The sequence below is a fragment of the Callospermophilus lateralis genome, chromosome 3 (genome assembly GCF_048772815.1).
Source record: "Callospermophilus lateralis isolate mCalLat2 chromosome 3, mCalLat2.hap1, whole genome shotgun sequence".
In the NCBI taxonomy this organism is placed as follows: Eukaryota; Metazoa; Chordata; class Mammalia; order Rodentia; family Sciuridae; genus Callospermophilus; species Callospermophilus lateralis.
The window spans coordinates 181,841,233-181,856,846 of NC_135307.1; the positions used below are offsets into that span (position 1 = coordinate 181,841,233).

The 15,614-nt window shown below is 35.3% G+C and overlaps 1 protein-coding gene across 3 annotated transcripts in view; it reads right to left on the minus strand.

The window, feature by feature from the left end:
- The window catches only part of Chd6 (chromodomain helicase DNA binding protein 6), a 216,954-nt gene that overhangs the window by 90,535 nt on the left and 110,805 nt on the right, over nt 1-15,614 (minus strand). For all 3 annotated transcript variants that reach the window (XM_076851865.1, XM_076851864.1, XM_076851866.1), the window contains exons 6-8: nt 6,582-6,644; nt 5,747-5,805; nt 4,971-5,088 (exon numbers count right to left, since the gene is read on the minus strand). In XM_076851865.1, coding sequence (XP_076707980.1) covers nt 4,971-5,088; nt 5,747-5,805; nt 6,582-6,644 — 240 coding nt within the window. The remainder of the gene's footprint in view (nt 1-4,970; nt 5,089-5,746; nt 5,806-6,581; nt 6,645-15,614) is intronic.

The window sequence follows — 15,614 nt, forward strand, 5'->3', positions numbered from 1 at the left end:
AGACAAATCCTTTGCCCAAACAGCTTTACTTCTACCTGCTTAATAGTAGAATCACAATCTTTATCACTGTTTATGAAACTATAGCCTAACTTCCTAGCTCCTAACTGCTGCTTATTGGTATGAAATGCTTCCTTTACAGCAGTGGTAAGTAACCTGATTCTATCCTAAGTTGGCTTTTCAACAGTCTCCTCCCTACCTGGTTTAAACAAACAAACACCAATTTGTTCAACAGTTCTTCATGTGCTATATTTCTGGATCTCTAGTATAAGCACTTCTATAAACACTGCCATTTATTATCTATAACAGACAAGATATGGAAATATTATTAAGTGTTTGTATCCACAGATCATTGATTAAAGAAAGTGTGGTCTATATATATGCACAATAGAATACTATTCAGACTTAAAAAAAAGATTATGCCATTTACAACAACATGGATGAATATGGAGGACACTATGCTACTTGAAATAAGCCAGAATGAGAAAGACAAATACTGCATGATTTCATCTGTATATGGAATATAAAATAACATGATGAACTCATAGAAGCAGAGAACAGGATGGTGGATGCCAGGGGCAGAGGGAAGGGGTAGGTGGGGTGATGTTGGTCAAAGGGTATAAATTTCAGTTATGTAAAGAAATATTTTGGAGATCCAATATATAACATAGTGGCAACAGTTAAAAATACTACACTGTTTACTTGAAATTTGCCAAGAGATACATCTTAAGTGTTCTCACCAAAAAAAGAAAAAAAAACAAAAAAAGATAAGCAGGTGGGCAGACAGGCAATGAGGTAAGAGACAAGATATGCAAGCATGGTGATTATCTCACAATGTATGTTTATCAAAGCATCAAGTTGTATACCTTAAATATACAAAATTTTTTGTCAGTTGTAGCTCAATAAAGTTGAAAAACAATTGTACTGTGTCACTTAATTGTAGGTATTCTGTAAAGCTGATACTATTAGGAGTCCTGTTTTATACATGAGGATAAGTTTGAAGGGGATTATGCACATGACATAAGTTCACCCAGCTTGTGAGAGATTTAGTGAGCACACGCGTGCACGTGTGTGTGTGTGTGTGTGTGTGCATGTGCGAAAAAGAGACAGAGAGAGTTGTGAGAGAAGCCCCAGCAGTTTGACTCTAGAACCTAGGTGCAGACTATCCTGCAGTCCACTTCCCACCTTTGCTCTCACTAAGCTATGGTCATGACCCCAACCACCACTAAAGTTTTCCTGAGTTGCCCTTATGTTTTGCAAAGTCCTTCACCAAAGTCCTGATACCCAAATGAACCAAGAAATGTAAAAAAGGTGCTGGGATATTGAATCAGAAGCCTCCTACCTCTGTGGTATGTGTGAGCTCACAGTATCTTGAGCTGGGTTTCCCTCTCATCTACCTTGGCTACCTCATAAAGCAGTTGGAAACATGGGCATGAAGATATTCTACTCTAAACTCAGTTATTATTTGTATTACAAGAATATTATTTATTCAAGTTACTAGTAATAATGTCTACTAGATTAAGATCAAAAACAGTGTTACAGCAACTACTCCCCACTATTACTTATCCTTAATTGCACGATTTGCTCCAATCTTCTCGAAAGTTCTTCCTTCCCACCAAAGTATAAACTCCTGTTACTTTATTTCTAGACAACTTTACAGTTTACTGTCTCTAATCTAGGGAAAATCACTCCCTTCAGAATACATAAGAAAACAGATACCCAAGGCTGTGTAGGCTGTATTCAGGTGTTTGAACTTTGTTTCAAGAAAATGAGGAATGGTGTAGAGCAAACTTTCCTCCCTTACTTGGGTCAGTCAAATAACTACTGAGCACTGACTCCATGTCTAGTCCCAGTGACAGAAATAGGAGGAAGACATGGGCTCTGTCTCTCAGGGCTTAAAATGGAAGAATGGATATCAGGAAAAGGGTACACTTATACACTGTTGGTGGGACTGCAGTACAGAGAGTCTTCAAAAAACTAGGAATGGAACCATCATAAGACCCAGTGATCCCACTCCTCAGTATTTATCCAGTAGAACTAAAATCAACACACTACAGTGATACAGCTACATCAATGTTTATAGCAGTGCAACTCACAATAGCCAAGTTATGGAACCAAACCAGGTGCTGTCAATAGATGAACAGATTAAGAATTTTTCTCAACCACAGAGAATAATAATATTATGTCATTTACTGGTAAATGGATGGAACTGTCAAATGTTGCTCTAAGTGAAATAATCATCAAATGTTTTCTCTTATATGTGGAAGCTATAGAGAGAAATAAGAAATTAAAGAAAAATGGAGGGGATCTCATGAAAATAGAAGGGAGAACAATGGTAAAGAAAGGTAATAGAGATGTAAAAAAGGATGGGAAAGGGGCAGAACTGTGGAATGAATTTATGCTATGTGTATGTATATCACAATGAATTCCACTTTAATGTGTAATCAGAATGCACTGATTAAAAAATAAATTTATAAATGGAAGACCAATAGAGTAGAGGATAACATGGGGAGAAGGAGAGAGTACTAGGGTTTGAAATGAAACAAATTATGTTATATGCATTTATGAATAGGTAAAAATGAACCCCACAATTATGTATAACATAATATACTAATAAAAATAAGTAAATAGAGCTGGGGTTGTGGTTCAGTGGTAGAGTGCTTGCCTAGCATGTGTGAGGTACTCGGTTTGATCCTCAGCACCATATAATAAATAAAATAATTATTTCCACATACAATAAAGATATTAAAAAATAAATAAATAAGAATGGCTCTTTCAATTATAGTCATCAATTTCTAGTCCCAATTCTCTTTTAGAGGAATAGCACCATGAAAACCTTTTTTCATAGTAGCTTTACAATACACATACAGAGAACGAAATCTACCAAATTATGCTATGTCCATGTATGAATACACTAAAGTGAATTTTGCTTATATACTTAATTATAATGCACTACTGAAATACTACTACTACTACTACTACTACTACTACTACTAGAAGGGAGATCAGTAGAGTAGTTCAAGCAGATCAGAAGGAGAGAGGAGAGGCGGGAAAGGGAAGGTAATAGGGAATGAGATCGACTAAATCATGTTATGTGCATGTATGGATACTGAATAATAAATACCACTATTATGTACAATTACAATGTACCAATAATAATAAAAACAAACATGGAGAAAGCTAGGGCCAAATTCTAAGGTTAAATAGGAAGGATACCAAATTGGGATAAGAATGATAACTGACATTACCCTAAAGTAATTTAGCACTTAAGGAAAAATGAACAGGACCTGAACAATGAGTTGAGCAAGAGTGTGGAGCAATTTAATGTGCCTTGATGGCATCTGAGTGCCCTCTTAGGATTTAGTATTGTGACTTGACATTTTTTTTTAATTGTAGATGAACACAACATCTTTATTTATTTCTATGTGGGGCCGAGGATCAAACTCAGTGCCTCACGTGTGTGAGGAAGGCGCTCTACCTCTGAGCCGCAGCCCCAGCCACGTGACTTTACATTTTTAAGGATAATTTTTATTATTTCTTTTCTTCAAAAGTTATCTATATAAAAGTGAAAATTACATATTAAAAAAATGAGGCAAATTACCATGATCCCATCAACCAGAAAAAATGATGCTAATTTTCATGAATATATTCAACACATTTTCTATTTCCTATATATAGCTATAGTGCTTCTATTTTCCTGCACACCCAAAATGGCACTGTCACATTTACTGTAGGAATCTGACATTTCCCACTCGTAACAGTTTACAACACTAAGTATATTTCCACATCACTAGTATTTTTCCTTCAATATTACTTTTACTAGACATTCTATTAGGATGCATGAATTAACAAAAGCCTATTATCTAACATTTTGTTTGTTTTCAAATTTTCACCAATATAAACAACTCTTTATCATAACTAAAACTTTGTGCAAAGATTTAAGAATTTCCTTAAAATAAGTGACAGAATTACAATTTCTGGGACAAAGGCTATCCAGATTTTTGGATACCTGAGGGCTCTTGCCATAATGCTCTTCTAATAGCATTTATGCTCCCATCCAGGCAGTGTCCCTTACAACCTTAAATGTCTCTTAAAACCTCCAAACATCTGATAAGCAAAAACTAGATCTCCATTTTAATCTGCCTTTGATTACTGTTGAAACGTGCTATATCTTTCTATGTGTAATGACCAATTTTTCCTTCTTTCTGAATTCCCTGCTAATTTGTTCACTTTTCCCATTTGAAGTTTTGTATTATTCCCGTTGAGTGATAAGAGAATTTCTTTCATTAAAACTATTTGTCATATGTATATAATATATGTGTGTGTGTGTGTCTGTGTATGCATACACATAAATATAAATACGAAAGCTCTCCTATTGGATGTGAAGAATGTATGCCATGTAAGTATGTGCATTTATATAATTAGGAAAAACATACATGTACATTATATAAATCCATATTTCCTAATTATTTACTCAAGATATCATTAGGCATTAATTTAATAGGCATTAATTTAATTTTAATTAATAGATTTAATATTCAAAACCATCAGTCTTTTCTCTTTTTAAGATTTAGAAACTCTTAAGTTTATATAAATATAGTTATTTATTTTCTAAGAATTATGACTTGGTTTTTGTTTTTGCATTCAAACTTTAAGTCTTTTTGGAATGCCCTTTTTATGGTGATAAGGCAGGGATGAAAAATTGTGTGAATATCCCTTTAACTCTATTTATTGGTATTCAGAGCAAAATGCATGTCCTTATGAGTTGTCAGTTTATAAACTCTGATCCTCATAACTTGGTAGGTGATTGGTTTTTTTGGCTTAAATCTAGTTTAGTTTTGCTGCAAACCAGCACACACTCATCAATTTGACCAGAGAAACGACAGACTTCAACTTGGACTTAGAAACTTAAACCCAGTATTTACTGCTACAGTAAAAGCAGCAGTCAAATGAATCAATAAATATTTCTTTACCTCTGTAAAAATGTGCTTCATCTGGGCTTGTTTATTCCTAAATCGCTTGATCTTCTGTGCAATGCGAGGATCCTTTTCCAGCTCTTCCATTGTGGCCCATTTACAATGTAAGTAGGAACTATCCAAAAACATACAAATTATGAGACAAGCACATAGTTAGCAAAAGATAAGTTTTAAGGTTTCAATAATCAGGGTGACTTTCTTTCTCAAAAGCAGCAGGGTGGTCTGTTGCAAAGCTGCTAGAAACTATGTTTAGAAATGCCTTGCCCTGAAGGGCAAGAACAGAAAACCATACAAAATAGAGTAATTCCAAATAATCTCTCTCACTGTAGCTTCTATAGAAATTGGCTCAGAGCAGGAGCAGCAGATATGGTCAAGCTATCAAATACACATTAGTGGACAGGGAGCTGAAAGGAGAAAAATGGAAGACAGAAAAATATTATATTCTATAGGACAGTGGTTTCCCACCCTGGGTACACGTGAGTATTTCTCAGAAACTTTAAAAAAAAATATCAATCTCTGGGGCCCACTCTGACTCTGAATCAACTTGTCCTGGGTAGAGTGAGGGCTTCAGTAATATTAAAAAGCCCTTCAATTGATCTTACTGCTACCAAAGTTGAGCATTTTTCAACTCAAGGTAAACTTAAGTGAGCCAAGATCTGTGGGTTATGCCTTAGGGGCCAAATTACTAAAAATATAAGATAATAAAGAATCAAGAAAAAGGAGGTTTTATTTATATAAAATCCAAATACATATAACACATTAAGTAGACGTACAAATTTCTATACTTAACGTAGAACAGCTCTAGGTCGAATGGGGGTTCTCCTGGGTGAACCTGTAACCAACAGCAAGCAGTTAGCCCAGATCCTAGGCAGTTCATCCACTTATGTCAAAAGAAAACACATAAATAACACTTCTGCCCAGTTTTAGTAAACATTTCTTGAGGATATTTTCATTTTCCCAGGCTATTTCCTGATAAGCTATTGTTCAGGTTCTCCAAAGACCAAACACATACCTATGCAGTTAAAACAACAATACTTTCCAGGGTTCAGGCTTAATAACATTCACCTGATAAACTTAAGCTGGCCCAGGGCTCTGAAAAATGTTAGGACCAGAGCCTGGTGCAGAAGTGACCTGCATCCTAGTCTCCATCTGAAACAGTGGTAAGGGAGTTTACTTTCTTCAACACTGGAAGTAAAGATCAATCTATGCTCTCACTGGCATCAATATACTCTCTCACTTAGATTTTCTTTAGGGGATTCCTACAATGGCCCTGAGATGCTTAAGGAAAAAATCCCATTATATTTCCATTAAGATTATTTTTCTGTCTCTTCTTTATGGACTCTGATGATTATAAACTACAGATAAAAAATACCTTTGCTAGGTTCATACTGGAGAACATTATCAATTTGACCTATTCTACATATTTAATACTTTTATGTCCTAAAATCCTCCATGGGGGTAAAAGTAAGTGTTGACCAGCCACACAATACTCTTGCCAAGCTCTTACTACAGGTAAGATGATCATTCTAGGTTCTATAGTCAAATATCTCTTCACAAAGGGTGTAATGTATTCTAGTGACATAAAAACTAGAAACATGAATCACCAACCTCCTGGACAGTCTTAGATGCCAGGATCTTCTCAATGATGTTTGCATCATCTTCTGGAGGCTCCTGGAGACACAGATTAAAAAGAAAGTACGTTATGGGACCCAAAGTCTAAGAGAATAACTCTCTAAGATGCATTGGTTATGCATCCCTTATATGAAATTCTTGGGACCAGAAGTGCTTCAGATTTCACAGCTTGTCAGATTTTGGAGTGTTTGTATTCACTACCAGTTGAGTATCGTTAATCCAAAAATCTAAATTTTAAAAAACTTCTTTAGCATCATGTTGGTGGTCAAAATTGTGCTCAGATTTTAGACTATTTTGTATTTGGGATTTTTGGACTAGGGATGCTAAATCTGTACTAAAATAGGGACTACTTCATTCAAAAATCCTCCTTTGAATACTGAAGCCTCCCTCCCATCAACCCACAGAGTGACTAAAGATGGCAAACATTCTGATAAGCTAGAATTCAAAGAGATGTGTTTTAACTTCTGGGCACTACTCTATTGCAGAGCAGAGAAGCCACTCTATTTTTCAGATTCAATTTGAGATCTGCCTTTAGCATCACTAAAATTGGTCCTGGGACATCCCTTTTCTTAAAAGCTTCTTAGATGCTGCTGCATAAAATTTTCAAAAATCTATAGCAGAAAAGAGTCTGGAGGCTTTAGAATCAGAAGGTGCCATGACAAAGTTAATCCAAAATGACGAAACTTGTTTCTAATACCTACCAGCTATTGACTTTGAGCAAGACAACTGATATCACTTAGTTTCCAAATAGTAGTAAAAAAATATCTCACTGGGTTACAGGGATTATAAATGGTATATGAAAATATACTTTGAATAGTAGCACTATGCAAAAAGAAGGCATAACAATGCTCTATTACACTGTACACCTTTTCCTCTCTGTACCTGGAAATGGCTTGGTGTTTCACTGACAATCCTTTAACTGTAAATCCCAAATGAAAACAAACTCTTCTTTCCTACTCTGGAAACATATAAACTTTCTTGGCTCCTATTTCTATGAAATATCTCTCTACAGAGTATATATATATTTATTTATTTGCAGTACTGTGAATTGAACCCAGGGGCTCTCTACCACTGAGCTCCAACACATGTCCTTTTTAAAATTTTTTGACACAGAGTCTCCAAGTTGCTGAATTTGTCTTGAACTAATGGTTCTCTTGCTTCAGTCATAAGTTGCTGGAATTACAGGTGTGTGACACTACATCTGGCTCTACAGACTATTTATGATAAAACAAAATCAGGAGCAAAAATGACAAACTTAAAAAGAATGCACTGAATCAGAAAGTCTTATGTTTAACATTCTTTTGAGATTTTGGTAGATTCTATGTACTATGACCTTTCCCACTATTACAATATGAGACTTTAAATAGTGATGAAAAGAACACTAACCATAACAATCCCAATTCATTAATATAGTGAAAATTCACTATTCTAGGCTCCTGGTTGGAATATTCCAGAAGGATGATTTGTGCTGCATATCACCTTCAGTCTACTCATTCCAAGGTTCAACCATCCTAAAGCCATGCCATTATCAAAAAACATTTTAGGGGCTGGGGATGTGGCTCAAGCGGTAGCGTGCTCGCCTGGCATGCGTGCGGCCCGGGTTCGATCCTCAGCACCACATACAAAGATGTGTCCGCCAAAAGACTAAAAAAGATAAATTAAAATTCTCTCTCTCTCTCTCTCTCTCTCTGGCTCTCTCTTAAAAAAAAAAAAAAAATTTTAGGGGCTGGGGATGTGGCTCAAGCTGCGGCCCAGGTCTCTCTTAAACAAACAAACAAAAACCCATTTTAGCTCTTAAGATCCTAAATAAAGGTTGTGGCTCAGTGGTCCAGTGCTTGCCTAGTCCAGGTGAGGCCCTGAGTTTGATCCTAAGCACCACATAAAAATAATTAAGTAAAATAAAAGGTATTGTGTCCAACTGCAGCTAAAAAATAAATTTAAAAAAAAAAGATCCTACATTAAGTTTTCCTGAGAAAAGTGATAATAGTTAAGAAGGGGGAGAAGGAAGGAGATATGGCAGCAAAGAATTATGGAAATCAGTAAGCAGGCAAGGCAGATGCTTTCAAAGGTTACAAATATTAACTACACCTCTCCAGACACATGGCAATCATGCTAGGTGCCATGACAAAGTTAATCCAAAATGACGAAACTTGTTTCTTGCTGCTCATCAAGAAGCCAACTGAACTGTAATTGCAAAAGAAGGGATTGGAATATAGACTAAGCTTCTGTTTTTCTGCTTAGGTATTTGTTCTGCTTGACCCTGAGCACAGGTGAGGAAAGGAGGGGGCCGTTTACTGCTCATTGCCTATTTTGACCCTTTACAATATAAACATTCTGAAGGCAGGGATCCTTATTTGTTTGATTCACTGATGCAAAAATGGGTAGTCAGTAGTTATTTGTTGAATGCTAAGAAATAAGGAAGAGAGATAGAAGGAAATATAGTGAGGAAATAAAACTATCAAACTCTCTGGGGCCACAGATGAGATGACTATTATTCTTGATCTATGTCACTTAATTAAAAATTAAATCTCTATACACTCAGACATGCGATGTTTGATGGTAATTACATAGGGCCAAAATTAGGTGTACTTTCATGAGTGGCAAGAATACTACCACAGCCCATACAGCCAAAAAAAAAAGTTAGACTGTTCCAAGGGGATAGTCAGTAAAGAAACAAGTGCTTAGTTCAGAGAAATTAGGATAATGAGCTAATTCCTTCTCAACTTCTTACTTCATTTCCTTTCTAAATTTCCACTCCATGCTTTTTATTAGGTACTTTTTATGGTTGTGCAGCAGTTTTACAGAAAAAAAAGAGACTACACACACACATACAAAAGTCTTCATCAAGGAACTATTAAAGATAATGCTGAGTTACAAGGTTTTACCATATATAAATCTCAAGTGTGCATCCTGATTAATTTCAACATATACACACACTAATATAACTAGCATCCAGACCAAGTTATAGAACATTTCTAATATTCTGGAAAATGCTGTGACCTATTGGAAGAAACTATGAGACTTCTACCATTATAGATTCACTCTGCCTATTATTAGACTTTATATAGATGAAATAATATAGTCTGCTATTCATTCTTTCTTAATACTGTGCAAGTATTTTGTTATAAATACACCACTATATCTATTCTACTATCAAAGAATATTGGGTTGCTTCTAATTTTTGTATTATGCATAAAGTTCATAAGAATTGTATGTCTCTTGGAGAAAAAATATACTCATTTATCCTGGCTATAGACCCAAGAGTAGAGTTATGAAGTAGGTATATATTTATTTTAATAGATATTGCCAAAATTTTCCCAAAGTGATTTTAACAATTTTTTAAAACAGTTTTTTAAAAAATATTTCTTTAGTTTTTAGGTGGACACAGTATCTTTATTTCACATTTATGTGGCGCTGAGAATCGAACCCAGTGCCTCATGCACACAAGGCGAGCATGCTGCCACTTGAGCCACATCCCCAGCTGAGATTTTAACAATTTTTATATCCATAAGAAACATTTGGTGGGGCTGGGGATGTGGCTCAAGCGGTAGCGCGCTCGCCTGGCATGCATGCGGCCCGGGTTCGATCCTCAGCACCACATACAGACAAAGATGTTGTGTCTGCCAATAACTAAAAAAAAAAATAAATAATATTCTCTCTCTCTCTCTCTCTCTCTCTCTCTCTCTCCCTCACTCTCTCTTAAAAAAAAAAAAAAGAAACATTTGGTAAGGAAAATATTTTTATTGTTTGAATTCCTGGCTATGAGTCATTTTTCCAGAATAATTTGATAAGAAATTATCTTATCTTGAACTATTTTAGGTGTGAAAAAGAGCATACTTGTTCACACTTAGAGGGGTTTGGTATTGCTCCAAATGAAGTCTTTTGACTTACTTTTTGCTGCAACATCTCAAACCACAGTAAAGATGAGAAAGAAGATGCCTGTTGAAAGTACTTCATGTTTTTTTGTCCTGTACTTATAAAGTGCAAACCGAGTCCTCACTAATTTATACAATGAAATCCCATTCCCATTCTCCTGACTCCATGACCTGGTTCTTTGGAGGCTAAGGCTATATTTCCTGGGCTCCCTTTTTACTTCAACATCTGGCAGAATCATGTATGTAGAATGTATTCAGTAATTATATATTGACTAAACAAATGTTGAATGTTATTTTAACATTGTTAAATATCAACACCATAAAATGTTGAATGAATATCTTAAAAAAAAAACATTTGGAAGTTTCTGCTGAAGTCAATCTTTAACATGTTAGCCATTCTAGTGGATATGTAGTATTGTCTCTTTAATTCACATTTCCCTGGTAACTGAGGATGCTGAGCACCTTGTCATATAATTATTAGCCACTGGGTATCCTCTTTTGTAAACATCCTATCCAAGCTATTTGCCTACTTCATAGATTGTCATTTTTATTTATTTACAGTTTTTTAAATAGAGTCCTCTGTCAGATATATAGATTACAAACATTCTAGCAGTTTATGGTTTACCTTTTCAAACTCTTAATGTTGTCCTGACAAAAAGAAGTTTTACATAATCTACTTTATCAATCTTTTGTCTTATGAGTAGTATTTTTTGTGTCCACCTTAATAAATCTTTTTTGGTACCAAGGCCACTATGCCACATATATAATTTTAAATTTTCTAGTAGTCACATTAAAAAAGTAGAAACAAACAGGTGCAACTGACTTGAACAATATATTTAAACCAATACATCCAAAATATCATTTCAACATGTAATCAATATAATAATTAAGGAAATACTTTTAATTCTTTTTCTCCTACTATACCTTCAAAATATAATGTATACTTTATACCTATAGTACACCTCAATTTGATTAGCCACATTTCAGGTGCTCAATAGCCACACATGGCTGGTAGTGTCTAATATAGCTCTTTTTTGTTTCATTAGTCAATTTGTTGTTTCTTACAGCAATGCTACCCTGTCCTTATTCCCTTTTTTCTTCTTTTTCTCTTTTGGTACTGGGAATTTAACTCAGGGGCATTTTATCACTAAACCACATATCCATTTTTCTCTCTTTTTTCTTTTAAATTTTGAGACAATGTCTCACGAAGTTGCTGACGCTGGCCTCAAATTGCAATCCTCCTGTCTCAGCCTCCTGCGTGTCTGGGATTATGGGCATATGCTTGGCTGTCTTTATTCTTGTAGCTCGTTTACAAAGTCTTATTTAAAGTATATCTTACAACTTAGTTGTTATTTTCAAGATCACCTTAGGGTAGGTCTTCAGCATTTCTAAAGACACTTTCATCCACAAAACTGCCACACACACACACACACACACACACACACACACACACACACCTTTTCTGTATACTAGCAGTATGAAATCAGGAAAGGGCAGTTATAAAATTCCATTTGTAATAGCATCAAGTATTAGATACCCTGGAATGACTCAAAAGGCATGCAAGCCCTGTATACTAAAACATCATGCTGAGAGAAATTAGAGATCTAAACAAGGGTGTGTGTGTGTGTGTGTGTGTGTGTGTGTGTGTATTATCTTTATATATTATAAACAACTTGGCTAAGTCCACATTAATTGTAGTGGTTTATAGATTCTGTTAAAATTTCCTTAAACACAGTCATGTTACCTTCAAATAATGACAGTTTTATCTTCTTTTCTAATCTATAAACAACTTATTTCTTCTTTTTCCTTATTGTCATGGTCATGTCGTCCAGTATATTTCTACTAAATATAAATGATGATGGTGGAATCTTATTCCCAAATTCAAATTCTCAAATTTTTCCAATGGCTTTTAGGATTTTTTTTTTTTTTTCAGTCTCTGATTTCTATGGTGCAAGACACGCCTAAGTGCAGTTTTTTTTTTGGTTGTTGTTGTTTTTTCCTATGCAGGGGTTACCTTACATTAAGTGTATGGGTTGGTATCTTTTTATTTGGAAGCACAACTTTTCATTTCTTTGGATGTACATGATGCAGAATCACACCATTCATGCAATCATACATGCACATAGGGTGATAATGTCCATCTCATTCCATCATCTTTCCCACCTCCATACTTCCTCCCCTGCCCTCACTCCCCTCTGCCCAATCCAAAGTTCCTACATTCTTTCCTTAACCTTCCTCCCTTCCATTAGGGATCAGTATCCACTTATCAGAGAAAACAGTTGGCCTTGGGATTTTTAGGATTGGCTTACTTCATTTAACATGATAGTCTTCATTGGATGGAAATGCCATAATTTCATTTTTCTTTAAGGCTGAATAATATTCCATATTTTTTTCTATCTATTCATCTATTAAAGAGTAGGTGGTTGGTTCCACAGTTTAACTATTGTGAATTGAGCTGCTATACACACTGTAGTATGCTGATTTTAAGTTCTTTGGGTATAGACTGAGGAGTGGGATAGCTGGTTCCATTCCAATTTTTCTAAGAAATCTCCATACTGCTTTCTATAGTGGTTGCACCAATTTGTAGTCCCACCAGTAATGAATCAATGTACCTTTCCCCCTACATCCTCACCAACACTATTTTTGCTTGTATTCTTAATAATTTCCACTCTGCCTGGAGTGAGAAGAAACCCTAGAGTAGTTTTGATTTGCATTTTTTTAATTGCTAGAGATGTTGAACACTTTTTTCATATTTGTTTATTGGTTGTATATCTTCTTCTGGGAAGTGTCTGCTCAGTTCCTTAGTCCATTTATTGATTGGGTTATTTGTCTGTTTGCATTTTTTTTTTTTTTTTGGTGATAAGTGTTTTGAGTTCTTCATATATCCTGGAGATTAGTGCTCTATCTGATGTGCGTTCTTCCATTCTATAGGCTCTCTCTTCACGTTATTGATTATTTACTTTGCTGTGAAAAAGCTTTTCAGTTTAAAGCCACACCATTTATTCTTTTTTAAAAAATGTTTTTATTTGTTCTACTTAGTTGTACATGACAACAGAATGTATTTCATTTCATCATATACAAATGGAGCACAACATTTCAATTCTCTGATTGTATACCATGTAGAGACGCACAATTTGTGCAATCATACACATACCTAGGGAAATGATGTCTATCTCATTCCACCATCTTTCCTACCCCATAACCCTTCCCTACCCTACTCTTTGACCAATCCAAAGCTCCTCCATTCCTCCCAGCCCTCACCCCCACCCCGACCATAGATCAGCATCCACTAATCAGAGAAAACATTTGGCCTTTGGTTTTTGGGGATAGGCTTATTTTGCTTAGCATGATATCCTCTAACTCCATCCATTTACCTGCAAATGCCATAGTTTTATTCTCTTTTAATGCTGAGTAATATTCCATTGTGTATGCATACCACATTTATCTTTATCCATTTATCTACTGAAGGGCATCTAGGTTGTTTCCACAGTTTAGCTATTGTGAATTGTGTTGCTATGAATATTGATGCAGCTGCGTTACTGTAGTATGCTGATTTTAAGTCCTTTGGGTATAGACTGAGGAGTGGGATAGCTGGGTCAAACGGTGGTTCCATTTCAAGTTTTCTAAGTAATCATCTTAATGCTTTCCAGAGTGGGTGTACCAATTTGCAGTCCCACTAACAATATATGAGTGTGCCTTTTCCCCTACATCCACACCAACATTTATTGTTGTCTGTATTCTTGATAACTGCCATTCTGACTGGTGTGAGATGAAATCTTAGAATAGTTTTGATTTGCATTTCTCCCTTCTGAGAAGTGTCTGTTCAGCTCCTTAGCTCACTTATCGATTGGGTTTTTTTGTTGTTGTTGTTGTTTTTCTTTTCGGTGTTAGGTTTTTTTGAGTTCTTTATATATCCTAGAGATTAGTGCTCTATTTGATGTGTATGGCAAAAATTTGCTCCCAAAATGTAGGCTATCTATTCACCTCACTGATTGTTTCTTTTGCTGAGAAGAAGCTTTTTAGTTTGAGTACATACCATTTATTAACTCTTGATTTTATTTCTTGTGCTTTAGGAGTTTTGTTAAGGGAGTTGGGGCCTAATCTGACATGATGAAGATTTGGACCTACTTTTTCTCTATTAGGGGCAGAGTCTCTGGACTAATTCCTAGGTCCTTGATCCACTTTGAGTTTTGTGACTGGTGAGAGACAGGTTTTTATTTTCATTTTGCTGCATATGGATTTCCAATTCTAACAGCACCATTTGTTCAAGAGGCTATCTTTCCCCCACTGTATGTTTTGGTGCCAATACCATGCTGTTTTTATAGCTCTGTAGTTTAAGGTTTGGTATTGTGATGTCTCTTGCTTCACTCTTCTTGCTAAGGATTCTTTGGCTAATTTGGGTCTCTTGTTTTTCTTAATGAATTTCATGATTGCTTTTTTTCTTGTTCTATGAGAAATGGCATTGGGATTTTAATTGGAATTGCATTAAATCTGTGTAACACTTTTGGTAGTATGGCCATTTTTGACAATATTAATTCTGCCTATCCAAGAACAAGGGAGATCTCTTTCCCTCTTCTAAGGTCTTCTTTATTTTCTTTCTTTAGTGTTATGTAGTTCATTGTAGAGGTCTTTCACCTTTTTTGTTAGGTTGATTCACAATTTTTTTTTCTGTTTTTTTAGGCTATTGTAAATGGGGTAGTTTTCCTAATTTCTCTTTCAGAGGATCCATCACTGATGTACAGAAATGCATTTTATGGATATTGATTTTACATCCTGCTACTTTGCTGAATTCATTTATTAGTTCTAGAAGTTTTCTGGTAAGATTTTTTAGATTCTCTAAGTATAGAATTACGTCATCAGCAAATAGTGATAGTTTGAGTTCTTCTTTTCCTATTTGTATCCCTTTAATTTCTTTCGTCTAATTGCTCTACCTAGAGTTTCAAGAACTATGTTGAGTAGAAGTGGTGAAAGAGGGTATCCCTGTCTTGTTCCAATTTTTAGAAGAAATGCTTTCAATTTTTCTCCATTAAGAATAACGTTGGCCTTGGGCTTTGCATAGATAGTTTTTACAATGTTGAGGTATGTTCCTACTATCCCTAGTTTTTCTAGTGTTTTGAACATGAAGGGGTGCTAT